Below are 19,139 nucleotides of genomic sequence, written 5' to 3'. Positions count from 1 at the left end.
AAGCGGACAGACAGATAGGAGGAGGAGGGAGGAAAGAATGCTGGCACAAGAGAAGAGAGAAGGGCATGGAAATAGGAGCAAGAGTAAAAGCTATAAGGCAGGGCGCACAGAGTGCCCTTAGCCCCAGAGTGAAGGTTTCATTTGATGATGAAAGCAAGGGGGCTCTCAGGGAAGACGAGGGCAAGTGCACTGGCCTCTACAGTGAGGTCAGGAGGGTAAGAATTTAGCATTGGAGGGGGAGGGGTTGCCACCCGGTTGACAATGGATAACACAATACTGTGCTGGCTCTGGCTTTAGCTACAGCAATAGGGGTGTCTTATGGATTAATCTCCCTACCAGACTCTGCTGCTTGTCTCTGCCTTGCATGCCTTCCCCCCATTTTATGTGCCCTAAGCCACCTCGCTCGGGGATGGGCTGCCCACTCTTGAATTTGTTTCTGTCTGAACTGAAGCAGCAGTGCTATCTGAGTTACCAAGTTGCTTCACTATTAGTGGCTTCTCCACCTCTGTGCTCCTACAATGGATAGTAATTAGCATCCTTGTTTTTCCAGTGAGAAACTTAGAGTTCCAAGAATAGCTTATCCAAGATCACTCAGCACGAAAGAGGTGCAGAGCTAGGATTCCAACCCAAGTACACCTCCAAAGCCAATGCCCAAGGCCATTTGTTTTACAGCCAGGCCATTGGAAATAATTTGCTTTAGTTAGGCCAGGATTATTAATGAGTTTCTTTCATGGTCCCTTCTAACTCTGAAATTATAGAAATATATCTCTAAAATGTTCTTAAGTAAAGAATAGCACAGTACCCCTCTAATCTAGCACATTGCTCACAGGAACCTTCTTTGGGGATGCTATAGGAAGCTGAAGTTGGAGGCTCCTGATGTGAGCTCAGTTCCCACAACTCTAGCTCAGTTCTCATTGGGTTGCACAAGGGAGTGTAGTCCGAGGGGATAGTGTGATTTATATCTCCAACCCATGAAATTTGAAGACAAAATATTGTATAAATACTGTACCCTGCAAATCTTTTCTCGCATTAGCAGCCTTCTGGTAGAGTAATGTTGCCGAGGAAGCATTGCCATATGTGCTGATGGAGCTAAACTAAAAAGAGGAGATTAGAAAACTAACCACACTAATAAATTTCATTCGAGGCAGTTGGAAAATGGACAGCTGTTTTGACAAGTTAGAAACACCACACATCCATCCTCTGTTTCAAATGGTTAAAATGAATTTCTAGGACCCAACAAAAACATCTTATATTAGAAACCTGATTTTTCTGCTGAGTTACCCAGACGTCAGACATATATATGCACTTTAAACATAAATGTGATCGCGATGAAGTACCTTAACTAGGCTCGCTGCTTTATTCATTACTGAGCTGTTACCCCTCTTCTCTCTGAGGTCAAGGTATAAGGAGGGTTGTAGGAAGCCCCACCTCTATGCCTTTTCATTGTCTCACAGATCATGACCTCTCCCAAAGAGCATTTACCCAAGACTAATGGTGTCGAGGCCCACATCTGTAGTGGGTCTTAGAGTGTGACCCACAGCCACCTTTGTTTTCCTGTGTAGCCGGGTGGTTACGGCAAGAATGGTTCTTATCCACCACCTTCCTAAGTGCCAACATCTGACCCTGGTCTTAGGAATGGATTTGTATTTTGGTTTTATTCTTACTAAGTTAAAGTTATTCATTTAATATAATGAAACTTGGGGCCTCTGATTGTATTACTTGAACCTCCTAATTACTCTTCCTGCCTTGGGTCTCTGCCCTTGCAAACTGTTTTTCACCTGCCTCTAGAACTTTTCACTTTATGATAGCCATCCCATGCGTCTGCAGAATTTGGCCCACTCTCCTTAGTGTGGCCTGGGAGAGAAGTGGTACAGTATACCAGTGTGCTGCAGTGTGAATTAAATACGTTAATTCACATAAAATCTATAGAGTAGTGCCTGGTGGGTAGTAAGTGCCCCCAAATACTAGCTGTTCTCATCATAACTGCTATTATTATTTATTATAAGGTCTTCTGTGATCTAACCATAGCCTCCAGTGATCTTGCCCTGACTCTGAATATGCCCTGGTCTTGAGATTTTGGTACCTTTGCACACAGTTCCCTTTACCTGGACCACCCTGCCTTCTATTCAGCTCCTCTCTCTTCTCTTCAGTGAACCTCTGCTTCCTCTTAAAGCCCCAGGGCAAATTGCTCCTCTTCTGTGTTGACTTCCTCCCTCCTGCAGGCAGAATAACTGGTTCTGTCCACTGTGTTCTCAAGTACTTGGATGCCTCTGGGCTCTGGTACTCACCATGCAGTTTTGAGATGGTTTGTTTTCTGTCCTTTCTGGCACATGGAGACTGTGAGGGTTCCCTTTCCATCTACACTGAGAATTTCTTGAGGGGGAGGCACCAATCCTGTTGTGTTCATCCCAGTTTCTTCCAGTGTCAGGCACTCAGAGAAGGCATTTGGCATTTGCTGAACAAATAAATATTTGTTGCCCTCTTGTTAATTTTAAATACAGGGTTTTCTCTTTTTTGTTTTTTGCTGTTCACAATGCATTACTAAATTTATAATGAGAAAAACAAATCTCCATAGCTTGAAAGGCTGGCTAAAGTAATTATATCTAACACTGTAGTCATTTGGCTCTGTGGACTGTTTTTTATTAGTCATTTAAAAAGACTGTCACAGAGTAGTTATGGAGACAAGAGATCATTATTTGAATCACAGTGCTTTCAACCCATCCACAGTTTTGGTCTACAATTTAATGATGAGAAAAATACATCTAGGAAGTAAATATTTAAGTAAACATTTTGGTACAGAGAGTAAAATGGAAATTTCAAATGTAAAGATATAGTTTAAACAGGTTTATGCCCAAATTTTACTAGTAGAAATTAATGTTGTACTTTCATTAGGTAATAACCAAGACTTTCTTCTCATAAGTATCTTATTAAAAGATGAACAAGTGAGCGTAGGTTAGGAGGAGAGAATGCTTGCATCGAATGAGGTCCCCTGCTTTGCCCACATGGTTCCATATCCATGTTTTTTTGCATGCATGGCTTCAGCTCATTTAGATGATAAAGAGTGTGACCCCACTCAAGCTAGCGAGAGCATGGAGGAGCTTTTGGTAAGATTTCATGCAAGAGGGAAAGAAGGCAGCAATCACACAGGGGTGCAAGGACGGGAGCTGAACTGGAGCCTGGACTTGGTACCAGAAGGGGTCAAGGCCAGCTCTCCCTCCCGTGTGCCTTTCCTGGGCTCTGTGTTTTCACTCTTTGGTGTCTCCATTCCTTTTGCTCCACATTCTCTTCTCTCCACCTATTGGGAAAATAGTTTGGTCAGGTCCCTCGCCTCAGGTCCAGTTGGGTGTGGTTCAGCATTCTTTGTAAGCAAATTGTGTGTGTTTGTGTGTGTGTGTGTCTGAAGTTAGTACGCATGAGTGCCGATGTATCTTTTTAGTTTTGTTGCTATTGTGTTCTTGAGAGAGAGACAGAGATAGATAGATAGATAGGGAGAGAGAGTTTAGTGAAGCAGGCAGGCGGGCATCAGCCTCAGGCGTCCACCTGGCACAGCCATGCTTTCCAACCTATGGCTCCAAGGACCTTTTGGCCAGTTGCCTAGCTCATAGACCTGTGTGAAGGGGTCTGGTGACCCAGCCTGCCGTGTGAAGGGTTTGTGGCCCAGTCTGCAAACGTGCTTGAGGAGTCTGTGGCTCCAGACCCGGCCTTAGCTCAGCAATCAGCCCAGTCGGTGCAGGATAACCAGCAGGTAAAAGAGCCCGACAACTGTCGTGGTCGCCTAGCTTTACACCACCAACCCATTTCCTTTGCTTATTCGTGATTTTTTTGTTCCTTATGACATTAGCACATGTGTGGCTTCCAATTGGCCACTTTCCCCGGTCCATCCATGGCATCTTTTCAGTATGCGCCTCTGTGCTAACTGGTCCATTGTTTCTAAGGACTTTCACTGGTGCTCCTGGAGAAGGATCTTTATTGGCTAGCTCCATTTTTGGTACCAGGCCAGCCGTAGGGCTCAGGTTGCTGAATTCATTGGCTGCATATCTTTTAGGTCCCTTGTCATTGTCCTATCAGCTTGTGGTCCTTGTGATGAAGCAGCCTCAAAAAATACAGCTGCCTGGAGAAGGGGTTGCAGACTCACATCACTTATAGGATCCAGGCAGGTTAATATAAGTGAACAAATGAGGCCAGATGTGAGATGTAGATACACATTTGCATATTAAACACTTGACACAGTTGACTAGTATCTAAGGGTATAGACTCTTGAGTAAGGGGGCTAAGGTTTGAATTCCAGTCTCTCTGCTTACCAGCTGGGCAACTTAGAAGAAATTACTTAATCTCTGTATGCTTTACTTTCCTCTCTGTGCAGTGGTTATGAGGATTAAATGAGTTAATAACGTACTTACAATGGTGCCTGGCACATAATAAACATTAGTAGCTGTTTTTAAAGGAAAATTTTATTAGCGTCAACATCCTCATCATCTAGTTCCACAATGAAATGAGCTTTCTCTCATTTTCCCTGATACATAAAGCTGTCTTGGTCTATTTCATTCCTCCCCTTTGTAAAGCCATGAGCAAAAATAAACATTTCTCCACTGTAAGGATATCAACAGAGCAATAAAAATGAAAACTGGCACTTGTCTTAAGTGAAGTGTTGGTGTTAGGGACCTTGATTAATTGGATGCATAGATCCTAAGGGATGGAGGCTCACCCAACAGAAGAGTTTGCTATGATGTCAAAAAGAGAGGCCCCGGGCTGTTAGATCGATTGGTTGATTGATCTGTCTGTCTGTCTTTGCCAGAAGCTCAGGTTATGTTTGAAACCTTGTACTGCTGAATAAAACATACCTACAGCCCTCGAGCTAGTGACCTCTGGCCTCCAGCTGCTCTTTTAGGAGACAGTGTGGGCGGGGCTGTCCCTCAGAAGAGGCTGCAGGTGGACCTTCTTATATAGGTGAGTTAGAAAATTGTACTTCCTGATAAAGACTAACACCTTCTCAAGGACAGCAGTATGATGGGGTTCAACATATTCTGACCCTCAGGGTTGGTTTAGTGTGCGTTTCCAAGAAAAGGCATTTGTCTTTGACTTTCTTCTCTTTCTTTTCTTAGAACAAATGAAAATTAAGTTTCAGTTTGGATATGTAGGTCCACTACTGTTCTGCCTTTCCTAAAAGTGGTTCTTCCCTGTCAGAGGCCACGCCTCTGCCTTGTGCTCTGAATCTTGCTTAATCCCACTTGACCCAATATGTCCAGAATGGAGCTCTTCACTTGTCACCCCAGATCTGTTCCTTTCCACAGACTTCCTTGTCTCTACCCAGTTGTTCATGCAAAACACCAAGCAATAGCAGTTAAGCCGTTTTTCTTTCTGTCAGTCTCCCCTCCCGAGACACAGACACACACACACATAATCAGTATGTCCTCTTTTCCACACAGCAGCTGAAGTGATCTTCTTAAAATAGGGATGAGCACACCACTCTCCTGCTTAGAACCCTCAGATTACTTCTCATCTAACTCAGAGTGAGTCAGGCTCAGGATGCTGGCCTATGATGCAGCTACAGCATCGGGCCCCCACCTGGGCCACACTTCCTGTGCCTGCTCATGGGGCACATGGATATTCTCATTTTTGAATGCACCAGGCTGATTCCAATTCTGCTCTCTTTGCCCTATCTGTTTCCCTCCTTGGAATGCATTTTTTCCCCAGTTGTTACTTTCTCAAAAAAGGCCTCTCCCCTCCTCCACGTGAGGCCGGTCAGAGCGAGAACATTGTCTTGTGTGCTCACCAAACCCTCGTAGTTATGTGAGTGAATGGCTGAACTGAGAGCATCTTGGGGGGAATGAGAAAGGTGTTAGAAAAAAAATGTGTATATTTAGTAAAGTTCACTGATTTAGGAGGCAGGAGGGAAAGGAGCAAACTTTTATGGAATAATGAGATTTCCTCTATCACTAATACTGTTGATTTACTCCATGTGCAAACGATCCAGAATGTGAGAGGGAATTTACTTGGGCCTGGTGCGGCTGTTAGAAGTCGGTACTTAAACATTCCATTTCAAATGTTCTCATTAAAGGTAATAGCAGAAAATTGCAGCAAAGATTACCCCAGTTTTTAAGTGGTGATCCCCTCTGTGGAGCTGTCGATTTGTTTAGTTAATGCTAATTTATTTGATATACTTCTGCTTTTTGTTGATTTTTAGGTCTGTTGCCACAGTTATTGGGAGTCGCCCCTGAGAAGGCCATAAAACTTACAGTAAGTCTTTTGAGTTGGTGCTTCTTTTTAAGGGAGTTTGCACACACTCAGCAGTCTAGCAGGTGTGCTTAGGTGAAACAGTAGGTTTGTGTTTCCTCAGAGGTGCCAACTAATTTGAAGGTAGGGGCATTCACCACTCACAGCTTTTCATTATTCCCCATTAATGCTAAACATCCAAAAATATGATAATAAATTTGAAGGCTAATTTTGGAGGTTGTTGCCATCGTTTGTTGTCATCGCAGCAGCAGCTAAATTTCCTTCCTGCCATATTAGGCACTTGACATGTACTATCTCTTTATTGTTTTAATCTCAAGCAAAGTGTGATCCACAGTTTACAGATAAGGAAAGTGAAACCCATGGGGTTTAAATAGCCTACCTGTATTTTACACAGTTCATGAAAACCAGAATTTAACATCAGATTTTTCTGACTCCAAAGCACGTACTCTTTCAGTTATACCTGCTGTTTTATACAATTCGTGTTTGGGGTGTGTTCTGTAAGCATTCACCAAAGCCAGACGTTGAGGAATCTGGGTTCTAGTTGAAGTTGATCCTTCATCAGATTGTTTGCCCAATGCTTGACTCACATTTGACAGATGGTTGGTACTCAGTTTAAGTTAGTGTTTGTGGAATGGATAGATATTGCCTGTATATTACTAAGGCCATAAAGCCCCAGAAAATTAAACTAGTTTTAAATTGGGCCATGTAGTCTTGGTGCCTGAAGTTCTTCTTGTACCATTTTATCATGTGACCTTGAAACCTAATCTTCTCTAGCCTATATCTGCCAAAAACATGATTGTTCCTTAAAATTACTTGTAGTACATACCATTTTGAGAATATTATACTTAATTAATTAATGCAGTTGATGTTCTTTGAGAATCCTTGAGGAATTTTTAGATACTGAATTTCTACTAAGCTGAAAAATCTGCTCAACCAAATTTGTCTCCATGATGAGTGCTGTTGTGTTTTAAATCTTATTAGAAGACTTGAAAATGATTTTTAATCAAACCTTGTAAAACAGTTTTTAAGTTATAAAATGTATCTTTTTATTTTGTCTCTGTCGTCAATATGTTTCCCTTCATAGGCTGTTGTAACTGTAAGACACGTTTGAATTTTTGTCTTGTAAGTTGTCTTTTTTCTCCCGGAAACTTCAGGGATGCATATATATATTTTGCCTTTTGAAAACTGTATGTATGCTATTAAAAGTACTTCTCAGACTATCTCAAAGATCTGTTAATTTGTGCAGTTTATAATTACTCCAATAGATTGACCAAAGAAAGCATGTATTGACAGATACATATTTATGTATTTAATGACTTCATATTTTTCATCAGCTTCTATAAATATTTTTTTTCAAGGTGAATGATTTTGTGAGGGATAAATTTATGCACAATGATGGTTCGGTCCCACTTGCAGCAGAAATCCTTGCTGGAGGCTGTGTAAGTACCTTTGGCCGTCTCTACATTGAGAAGACTTGTTTCACATATGTATCACTACCATAGCGAACAGGTATGGACTAAGGCTTCTGTTTAACCACAGATCCTGTACAAGGGCAGAGTCTCCTAGGGCACCTCGGCTTTTCCTAGACAGGCGAACCATTCCTGAGGTGGAAGGGTAAATGTTTCTGATCTTCCTGCCTGTTAACTCATGCCTGTTCAATTCCTCATTGCTTACAGTTGGTTCTGCAGTAGAAGTCATTGGCGGCAGAAGTGTTTGGCCTTTGAAAAACTTTGCTAACCTTTTCTAAAGTTAATTTTTAGTACATTCTCTCCTCACCACACCCTCTGCTGGGTCAGGCACTAAAATCTGTAGTTTGAAGTCAGCAGCCACAGCTTTCTGCTTTGCTTTCCCTTACAAGTGGCAGCAGCTCTTCAAGCTTCCAGTGCTTCTGGGAGAACGGTGCTGGGAAGTAACTGGCTGAGTGCACTTTGCATTGTCACAAATGCTTGCAATGATTGTTTCTTTATGTGGATGAACAATCTGCATCTTGTTCTGAAGCTCAGCAAAGCATTGTGTCTCGTTTTATCTCGTGTACTGGTTTGTTCATGCAAATGTAAATACTTTAGGTAAATCAAGCTTTTATACAAAGACTGATACTATTGAAAGATAAGGTTGGTTAAATAGGCTTTGATCGCTCAGGCAATACAAAATTGGTATATTTTCCATCTAAACCTATGTTTATAATAAGGAAGGTGAGGTCACCTTTAAAAAAAAATCTGCTTGCTCTGAGCAGAAAATGGTATTTATAAAGTAATTTTTTTCTTGAAAATAATTGAGTTTACAAATCTGGCAAACAGCTAAGAATATTAAATGTTTGCATGGAAAGGGCTTATTGTCCCATCTAACATTGAATGGTGGTTCCTGGAATGTAGCAGGAGCTAAGAACTCCTACCTCCTGGTATTTCTTGAGAGATGGATGGAATTTAGCTGTTCCCTGACTCTCTGTTTGATCACTGACCTGTCAGCTGGACAGCTAGGATCCTCTTGTTCTGTAACTTTAGGAGCATTCAGCATGGACAAAAAGGAGCCTTTAATGTTCTAAATAAAAAGGGCACACAATAATAATCAAAGAGAATATAAGGAGTTGCAGAAACAGCTCTTATTCATTTAAAACAACTCTATAGCTTTCATTCAATTAACTAGATTTTCAGATTTTTAAATAGGTGTATCCATAGGCTGTGTCTTGTCTAGGCCTTCAGATTGTTTAAAACGTCCTGAGATAGCAGGACATTTTGGTAGGTCAGACAGTTGTTTTGGAATTTTTTTTGTTTGTTTATTTTTTCAAGTTAGGTTTTAAACCTGCTGAAAAGATGTGATTATAGATGTCTGTAAGAATTTAAAATGGAAATTAAGTATGCGATACTACTCAACATTTTGGCAGTCATTGTGGCATGTGCCTGGAGGTTTATTTTCTTTTCAATGAAAGCATTTTGCCTGCACATGCATCTGGGTGCCAAGGAGATCGGTTGTGGCACGTATTGTCTAGGTGCCATCTGTAGGTGGTCTTGTTTTTGCATATGTGGTCGCCCATTTCAAACACAAAGCACAGACTGGCATCAGAAGTGGTGCCTAGTTATTGTAGAGAGGCGTTGCCCTTTTTCAAACCTGATCTAAACACAGGCTTAAAATTGGAGCCAGTTGGGCTTTACAACTACTTAAAGTATCTGGGAAATGAAGTTTGCCATCCTTCATCTCAAAAAGGAGGGTAGACAGTGGTCCTCAGTGTTTCAAGTCTCCTGTTTTGCCTATTTTCCCCCCACTCATTGCTTTAAGAAGTAAGAGTTTATTTTCAGTAAGCAGTCCTGTAGATAGCAAACAACCCAGGCCTCTTTAGATCTCTGAGTAGAGAGATGGATGATTCCATTTGCAATGTGTGTGTGTGTTTTTTAAGTAGCAGCCACATCTGTCTTTGCAAGCTTTTGCAAAAGTTCTCATAATCAGAGTTAGTCACTCATCTTAGAAAGTCGTTGTGAGTTCCACAGCCTTGTCTGCCCAACTGGGAATACAAAGGGTTTTGTAAGGTTGTGTCACATGAGCAGTTCCCCGTCTTAGTTCACCCAAGCATTGCTAGGTGTTGACTTTTAAGTCCCTGGGGAGCTCACCTTGCTTCATTATTACTGCAAATTAGTACACATGGCTGACTTTTGCACTTGTAACCAAAGCTGCTCATTTCTTTGAACAAGGCTTTTTCTGTTTTATAGTCTGTTTTCTGCAAAAACAGAGAAAATATGCAGAGAGATCTTTGTCTCATAACCTCCTAACTTCATAGTGCCTGGTTAGTCTGTTTTATTATATTTTTTTAGAAAAACAAAAGTGATAGTAAATTTGAGGGAAAAAAATCCTTGGCACTAAAAAGAAATAAAATTTATCTCATTTCTTTATTAGTTTTGATATAATAAGGCTTATAACTAAAGAGATTAAAAAATACTCTTGTTTCATTGACAGGTGTAAAAGGGTTAGTCTTACTCTTCTAAAACTCATTTTCCACATTGAGATTAGTTTTAGGTTAGAGCACTGCTAAAAATTTGACTTCAGTTTTCTGAGTATTTTTGTAGATTCCCACTTAAAAGTAGTGCTATATTCAGCACAGTTCAAGACTAAACTAGATGCCGAGACTGGGATTTACAGATTCAAAGGCTGAAAGAATTTTCTGAGGTTTGTGTTTTCTCCATTAGTTGGCTTTCTACGTTCTAAATTTGGCTAGTAGATGTAGGAGTTCTGACAGACGCCTGGACCCTCAGGCTTCCCTGCACAAAATAGATTTGAGTGTGTACCTTCTGTTTCTTTCCATCCTTCCCCTTCTTGTGTCAGAAGCTCAGCCCCTGTAGGGGATGTGATTGAGGATCTTGGTTAGTGACAGTGGAGGCTCTCAGTAAATGAGACAGAGGGGGAGGGCCTGTTACCACCTACCCATTTCCAGTGAAGTTCCCAATGACTTTAAAAACTGGGGGGGGGGGGGGGGGGGGGGGGGGGGGGGGGGGGGGGGGGGGGGGGGGGGGGGGGGGGGGGGGGGGGGGGGGGGGGGGGGGGGGGGGGGGGGGGGGGGGGGGGGGGGGGGGGGGGGGGGGGGGGGGGGGGGGGGGGGGGGGGGGGGGGGGGGGGGGGGGGGGGGGGGGGGGGGGGGGGGGGGGGGGGGGGGGGGGGGGGGGGGGGGGGGGGGGGGGGGGGGGGGGGGGGGGGGGGGGGGGGGGGGGGGGGGGGGGGGGGGGGGGGGGGGGGGGGGGGGGGGGGGGGGGGGGGGGGGGGGGGATGTAATGCCATGTGATCTATAGGTCACAGTCCTCCATTCAGCAAAATAAATATATTGACTGTCTTCTGTGCATCTAGTGGAATAGAGGGCTGAAAACCTGAGGTTTCTTGGATCTTTAGCTTCTGATTCTTTGATCTTAAGAAGGCCACCAGGTAAGGAAATATAAGTGGTTCCATGACTGATTTCAAGGAAGAAATAGAAATATGATGTTTAATTTATTTGGCATGAAGGTAAATCTAATATTCACTAGGGAAAAAAATGTTAAAAAGATATAAAACTCTGTCTTATAAAGCTCATATTTAGTAAAAACTTTTTACACACCAATAGAAAATAATAGTAATCTGTAATAATTTTTGGAAAGACAAGTGAGCATGCTTTTGAACTCTACTCTTTGATAGTGAGTCCACCCTATTTTTCCACTGTCATGTGTGTATGTGTATGCGTGTGTGAATATATCCGGTGTTTATGGGAGTTTATATTCATTTTGAGTGGAAAAAATAATTGGTATGCTCACATCACTAATTCTGAAAGGGATTGTAAGAATATTGCCCTCGGGAAAACATGGAGTGAAGAGTAATCTTAATTGCTTTGCCCTGCAAATAAGTAGGACCTCGATGCTGTCACCTGCCTGTATTCTCACTGTTACAAATCACTATTATGGTGATTTCCATTATGCATGATATTTTCATGTCTGTTTGTACAGCCACCTATCAGATACCATTTTTTAAGGCAAGTTTTTTTACTCATCTTTCTTACATTCAGTTGCAGTTAATTTCTATTTTGGAAATTTGGGGGAAACACAAAGATACCAACACAAGTGTGCCTACCATTTAGCTTAAGGTGGCAAACCTCACAAATGCACTTGTAACTGTACCGATTGCTTTTCCCTGCCTCATCTCCCAAAAGATAACCCTATCCTGAAATTGGTGATTTTCACTCCCATGCATGTCTTTATACTTTTTATTACATAGGAGTGTATTCCTAAGCAGTATAAATGAACACTTTTGAATACTTCATTCCAATCCAATACTATAGGAACAACTCATATAAGTCCCAGATTGATGCCTTTGCGTTCTTTCCCACCAGGGCAACTCATGTGCTTTGCTTATCAGAAAAGAATAGCACGTGGGAGTGTTACTTTCTGCTGTTGTAATGTGATGTGTGTCTGTTACACACATGTGGATTTATAGGCATGTTATATAGATAGACTTATGATAGCAACAGTGTATTCATTTAACCACGTTTTTGGTAACTTGGGGTTTTTTTGGTCTTATAATTTAAATTTACCCCCCATACTGAGTAAATTTTTAAAATGTTAACTGTCCCTACTGCCAGCAGACACCCTCCCTATCTGTCTGTCAGTCCTCCCTCCCTTCCTGTTTCTACTCTTTCTCTTTCTTCTCCTCCTGTCTAACTTCCTCTGCCATGGATGGCTCTTACGACTTTCAAACAAACTATATAATTTATATACTTATCATGATTTTTGATTATTTTCTGCTTCCCTTATCATAAAGCAGGACTCTTTTTATTCATTGATGTATCCCAAGGACCCCGGATGGTGCACAGGAACCAGCAGGCTCTTTGTTAATATTTGTTCAATGAAAGACTTTTTTTTTTTTTTTCCTTTTTTCTCTTTTTTCGTGTCCGGCAACAGATCGCAACCCTCAGTGTCGCGCCCGTACCGGACCGGGACCGGCAACGGCATCGCAACCCTCGGCGCTGCGCCCGCACCTCGCTCAACCAGTGAGCGGGAACCGGTCTGTATGTGGGATCCGAACCCTCGGCGGGAGCGCCACCGTGCTCCCAAGCGGCGCACTGTAGCAGTGCGCCACCGGGCCGGCCCCATTCAATGAAAGACTTTTAAAGCTAAAATGGCTCTTAAAAGTGATCTTGTCAGATCTTCACAGTTATGGATAATAACTCTAGTCATGGACTTATATATATATATATTTTCTTTTATGTTAGTCCCACGCTTGCCCCCTGCCCCCTCATCCTTAACAATAAAACTTACCACCTTTCTCTTCAAATTGTATTTACTGTGATTCCCGGATCATGAAGAACAGAAAGTATATAGAAGGACATTATTTTACAAAGTGAAAATGTTCCTTTTATTTATTTTTTTTTTTAAATTTTATTTTATTTTGTCAATATACAATGTGGTTGATTATTGTGGCCGATCACTGAAACCTCCCTCCCTCTTTCCCCTCCCTCCCAACAATGTCTTTTCTGTTCGCTTGTCGTATCAACTTCAAGGAATTGTAATTGTTATGTCTTCTTCCCTGCCCACCCACATTGTTTGTGTATTTATTTATTTATTTTTTAGCTCTCACAAATAAGTGAGAACATGTGATATTTCTTTTTCTGTGCCTGACTTGTTTCACTTAATATAATTCTCTCAAGGTCCATCCATGTTGTTGCAAATGGCAGTATTTCATTCTTTTTTATAGCAGAGTAGTATTCCATTGTGTAGATATACCACATTTTCCATATCCACTCATATGATGATGAACATTTGGGCCAGTTCCAACTCTTAGCTGTTATAAAGAGTGCTGCAATGAACATTGGAGAACAGGTATATCTTGGACTTGATGATTTCCGTTCCTCTGGGTTTATTCCCAGCAGTGGGATAGCTGGGTCATATGGTAGATCTATCTGCAATTGTTTGAGGAAACTCCATACCATTTTCCATAGAGGCTACACCATTTTACAGTCCCACTAGTAATGTATGAGAGTTCCTTTTTCTCCTCAACCTTGCCAGCATTTATCATTCACAGTCTTTTGGATATTAGCCATCCTAACTGGGGTGAGATGGTATCTCAGGGTGGTTTTGATTTGCATTTCCTTAATGCTGAGTGATGTTGAACATTTTTTCATCTGTCTCTTGGCCATTCGTATATCTTCCTTTGAGAAATGCCTACTTAGCTCTTTTGCCCATTTTTTAATTCTGTTACTTGTTTTTTTCTTGTAAAGCTGTTTGAGTTCCTTCTATTCATGAAGTCTGTGCCCAGTCCTACTTCCTGAAGTGTTTCTCCTATGTTTTCTCTGAGAAGTTTTATTGTTTCAGGGTGTATATTTAATTCTTTAATTCCTTTTGAGTTGATTTTAGTATATGGTGAGGGGTATGGGTATAGTTTCATTCTCCTGCATATGGATATCCAGTTATCCCAGCACCATTTGCTGAAGAGGCAGTCTGCTCCTCAGTGTATAGGCTTGGTGCCTTTATCAAAGATCGGATGGCTGTAGGTGTGTGGGTTGATTTCCGAATTCTCTATTCTATTCCATTGATCAGTGTGTCTATTTTTATGCCAGTACCATGCTGTTTTCGTTATTATAGCTTTGTAGTATAGTTTAAAGTCAGGTAGTGTTATGCCTCCAGCTTTATATTTTTTGCTCAGCATTGCTTTGGCTATGCCTGGTCTTTTGTTATTCCATATAAATGTCTGGATAGTTTTTTCCATTTCTGAGAAGAATGTCATTGGAATTTTGATGAGGATTGCATTGAATTTGTATATCACTTTGGGTAGAATGGTCATTTTCACAATGTTGATTCTTCCAATCCAAGAGCATGGGATATCTTTCCATCTTCTTGTGTCCTCTTTAATTTCTCTCAGCAGTGGTTTATAGTTCTCATTATACAGATTTTTCACATCGTTGGTTAACTCAATTCCTAATAAGTATTTTATTTTTTGGGTGGCTATTGTAAATGGGCAGGCTTTCTTGATTTCTCTTTCTGCATGTTCACTATTGGAGAGTAGAAATGCTACTGATTTTTGTGTGTTGGTTTTGTATCCTGCTACTTTGCTAAAATCATTTATCAACTCCAAGAGTTTTTTTTCATTTATCAACTCCAAGAGTTTTTTTTCATTTATCAACTCCAAGAGTTTTTTTTCATTTATCAACTCCAAGAGTTTTTTTTCATTTATCAACTCCAAGAGTTTTTTTTCATTTATCAACTCCAAGAGTTTTTTTTCATTTATCAACTCCAAGAGTTTTTTTTCATTTATCAACTCCAAGAGTTTTTTTTCATTTATCAACTCCAAGAGTTTTTTTTCATTTATCAACTCCAAGAGTTTTTTTTCATTTATCAACTCCAAGAGTTTTTTTTCATTTATCAACTCCAAGAGTTTTTTTTCATTTATCAACTCCAAGAGTTTTTTTTCATTTATCAACTCCAAGAGTTTTTTTTCATTTATCAACTCCAAGAGTTTTTTTCTCTCAGCAGTGGTTTATAGTTCTCATTATACAGATTTTTCACATCGTTGGTTAACTCAATTCCTAATAAGTATTTTATTTTTTGGGTGGCTATTGTAAATGGGCAGGCTTTCTTGATTTCTCTTTCTGCATGTTCACTATTGGAGAGTAGAAATGCTACTGATTTTTGTGTGTTGATTTTGATAATTTTGCATATGTGTTGCTGTATTCTGTTAGCTATTATTTTATTGAGGATTTTTGCATCGATATTCATCAAGGATATCGCCCTGTAGTTTTCTTTTTTAGTTGTATATTTGCCTTGTTTTGGTATCAGGGTGATGTTTGCTTCATAGAATGAGTTTGGGAGAATTGCCTCTGTTTCAATCTTTAGGAATAGTTTGTAGAGAATTGTTGTCTATTCCTCTTTGAATGTTAAAATTCTGCTGTGAACCCATCTGGTCCTGGGCTTTTCTTTGTTGGGAGCCTTCTGATAACAGCTTCAATCTCTTTTATTGTTATTGGTCTGTTCAGATTTTCTACATCTTCTCGGCTCAGTTTTGGTAGCTTGTGTGTGTTCAGAAATTTATCCATTTCCTCCAGCTTTTCAAATTTGTTGGCATATAGTTGTTTATAATAGTCTCGAATGATTCCTTGTATTTCAGATGTATCAGTTGTAATATCACCTTTTTCATTTCTAATTTTTGTTATTTGGATCTTCTCTCTTCTTTTTTTAGTTAGCCGTGCTAATGGTTTATCAATTTTATTTTTTCAAAAAACCAACTTTTTGATTCATTAATCTTTTGTATTGTTTTTTGGGCTTCAATTTCATTAAGTTCTGCTCTGATCTTAATGATTTCTTTCTGTCTGCTAACTTTGGGTTTGGATTGTTCTTGTTTTTCTAGTTTTTTAAGGTGAAGTATTAGGTTGTTCACTTGCCATCTTTCCATTCTTCTGAAGTAGGCATTTAATGTGATAAATTTCCCCCTCAGTACTGCTTTTGCAGTATCCCATAGGTTTTGGTATGATGTATCATTGTTTTCATTAGATCAATAAATTTTTTGATTTCCTGTTTGATTTCTTCTTGGACCCATATGCCATTAAGTAGAATGCTGTTTAATTTCCATGTGTTTGTATAGTTTCCAGAATTTCGTTTGTTATTGATGTCTAATTTTAATCCATTGTGGTCTGAAAAAATACATGGGATAATTCCATTGTTTTTGAATTTGTTGAGACTTGATTTGTGACCTAACATGTGATCTATCCTGGAGAATGAGCCATGTGCTGATGAGTAGAATGTGTATTCTGAGATTCTTGGATGGAATGTTCTGTAGATATCTGCCAAGTCCAATTGGTCTAGAGTGTTGTTTAGATCTTGTGTTTCTCTGCTGAATCTTTGCCTAGATGATCTGTTCAATATTGATAGTGAGGTGTTCAGGTCCCCTGCTATTATGGTATTAGTGTCTATCTCCTTCTTTAGGTCTGATAGAGTTTGTTTTATAAATCTGGCTGCTCCAACATTGGGTATGTATATATTTATGATTATTATATCTTTTTGATTGGATCAATCCTTTTTTTCATTATGTAGTGGCCCTCATTATCTCTTTTTATGGTTTTTAGTTTAAAGTCTATTTTATCAGATATAAGTTTAAGGTGAAGTATTAGGTTGTTCACTTGCCATCTTTCCATTCTTCTGAAGTAGGCATTTAATGTGATAAATTTCCCCCTCAGTACTGCTTTTGCAGTATCCCATAGGTTTTGGTATGATGTATCATTGTTTTCATTAGATCAATAAATTTTTTGATTTCCTGTTTGATTTCTTCTTGGACCCATATGCCATTAAGTAGAATGCTGTTTAATTTCCATGTGTTTGTATAGTTTCCAGAATTTCGTTTGTTATTGATGTCTAATTTTAATCCATTGTGGTCTGAAAAAATACATGGGATAATTCCATTGTTTTTGAATTTGTTGAGACTTGATTTGTGACCTAACATGTGATCTATCCTGGAGAATGAGCCATGTGCTGATGAGTAGAATGTGTATTCTGAGATTCTTGGATGGAATGTTCTGTAGATATCTGCCAAGTCCAATTGGTCTAGAGTGTTGTTTAGATCTTGTGTTTCTCTGCTGAATCTTTGCCTAGATGATCTGTTCAATATTGATAGTGAGGTGTTCAGGTCCCCTGCTATTATGGTATTAGTGTCTATCTCCTTCTTTAGGTCTGATAGAGTTTGTTTTATAAATCTGGCTGCTCCAACATTGGGTATGTATATATTTATGATTATTATATCTTTTTGATTGGATCAATCCTTTTTTTCATTATGTAGTGGCCCTCATTATCTCTTTTTATGGTTTTTAGTTTAAAGTCTATTTTATCAGATATAAGAATAGCTACTCCAGCTCGTTTTTCATTTGTTTGCATGGTGAGTCTTTTTCCATTCTTTCACTCTTAGTCTATGTGAATCTTTATTGGTGAGATGGGTCTCTTGAAGGCAGCATAGAGTTGGGTCCTCCTTTTCAATTCATCAGCTGGTCTGTGTCTTTTGATTGTGGAATTTAATCCTTTTACATTAAGAGTTGTTATTGAAAGTGTTTATTTACTCCTAGCATTTTGATTTTTGTTTGGATGTGTTAGGTGTCTTTTGTTCCTTTCTTTCTGATTTACTGTTTGTCTTCTGTATTTGTTGGTTCCTTGGGTTGTAGATAAACTTTTTTTTTCTATTCATTGTTGCCATTTTCATTTTACTAGAGGGTTTTGATTTTTCTTGAGTGTTTATTGCAGTGGTAGTTATTTTTCAGGGACCAAACCCAGTACTACCTTGAGAATTTCCTGTAAGGCCCTCATGTGGTAGTGAACTCCCGCAGTTTTTGTTTGTCTGAGAAATATACTATTTGCCGTTCATTTCAGAAGGACAGCCTTGCAGGGTAGAGTATTCTTGGCTGGCAATCTTTGTCTTTTGGTATTTTGAATATATCATCCCATTCCTTTCTGGCTTTTAGGGTTTGTGATGAAAAGTCTGATGTTAGTTTGATTGGGGCTCCCATATAGGTGATTTGATGCTTCTCTCTTGCAGCTTTTAAGATTCTCTTTTTGTCTTTGAGTTTTGCCAATTTGACTATAACGTGTCTTGGAGAAGACCTTTTTGGGTTGAATACGTTTGGGGACCTATCAGCTCCCTGAATCTGAAGATATATGTCTTTTCCTATACCTGGGAAGTTTTCTGCCACTATTTTGTTGAATATGTTTTCAATGCAATCTCCGTTTTCCTCCCCTTCTGGAATACCCATGACTCGGATATTTGAGTGCTTAAGGTTGTCTCATATCTCTCTTAGATTTTCTTCAGTGTTTTTAATTCTTTTTTCTTTCTTTCTTTTTTTTTTTTTTTTTCCTGTGTTTTTTCAAACAGCCCATCTTCAAGGTCAGAAGTTCTCTCTTCTGCTTCTGCAAGCCTGCTGGTTAAACTCTCTGTTGTGTTTTTTATTTGGTTGGATGAATTCTTCAGCTGAGCAAGCTCTGCTACATTCTTTTTCAGGGCATTGATTTCCTTGTACATTTCTTCTTTCAGGTCCCTCTATACTTTTCCTTGTTTCATCATGTTGCCTAGCTGCATTTTCTTGTATCTCATTTATTTCCTTAGAATTATGATTCGAAATTCCTTGTCAGACATTTCAAGGGCTTCTTGTTCTTTAGAAGTTTTGCCAATTTGACTATAACGTGTCTTGGAGAAGACCTTTTTGGGTTGAATACGTTTGGGGACCTATCAGCTCCCTGAATCTGAAGATATATGTCTTTTCCTATACCTGGGAAGTTTTCTGCCACTATTTTGTTGAATATGTTTTCAATGCAATCTCCGTTTTCCTCCCCTTCTGGAATACCCATGACTCGAATATTTGAGTGCTTAAGGTTGTCTGATATCTCTCAGATTTTCTTCAGTGTTTTTAATTCTTTTTTCTTTCTTTCTTTTTT

At 39.8% G+C, this 19,139-nt stretch overlaps 1 protein-coding gene across 1 annotated transcript in view; it reads left to right on the top strand.

Moving 5' to 3' along the window:
• The window catches only part of SLC25A13 (solute carrier family 25 (aspartate/glutamate carrier), member 13), a 159,143-nt gene that overhangs the window by 87,980 nt on the left and 52,024 nt on the right, over positions 1–19,139 (top strand). Inside the window, exons 11-12 of the mRNA XM_008565821.1 lie at positions 6,185–6,237; positions 7,593–7,673. Of these exons, the coding sequence (XP_008564043.1) occupies positions 6,185–6,237; positions 7,593–7,673 (134 nt within the window). The remainder of the gene's footprint in view (positions 1–6,184; positions 6,238–7,592; positions 7,674–19,139) is intronic.

The sequence above is a fragment of the Galeopterus variegatus genome, unplaced genomic scaffold (assembly GCF_000696425.1).
Source record: "Galeopterus variegatus unplaced genomic scaffold, G_variegatus-3.0.2 Scaffold206, whole genome shotgun sequence".
NCBI lineage: Eukaryota > Metazoa > Chordata > Mammalia > Dermoptera > Cynocephalidae > Galeopterus > Galeopterus variegatus.
Note: the sequence above shows the minus strand (reverse complement) of the source record. Positions and strands in the feature narration are given on the sequence as shown.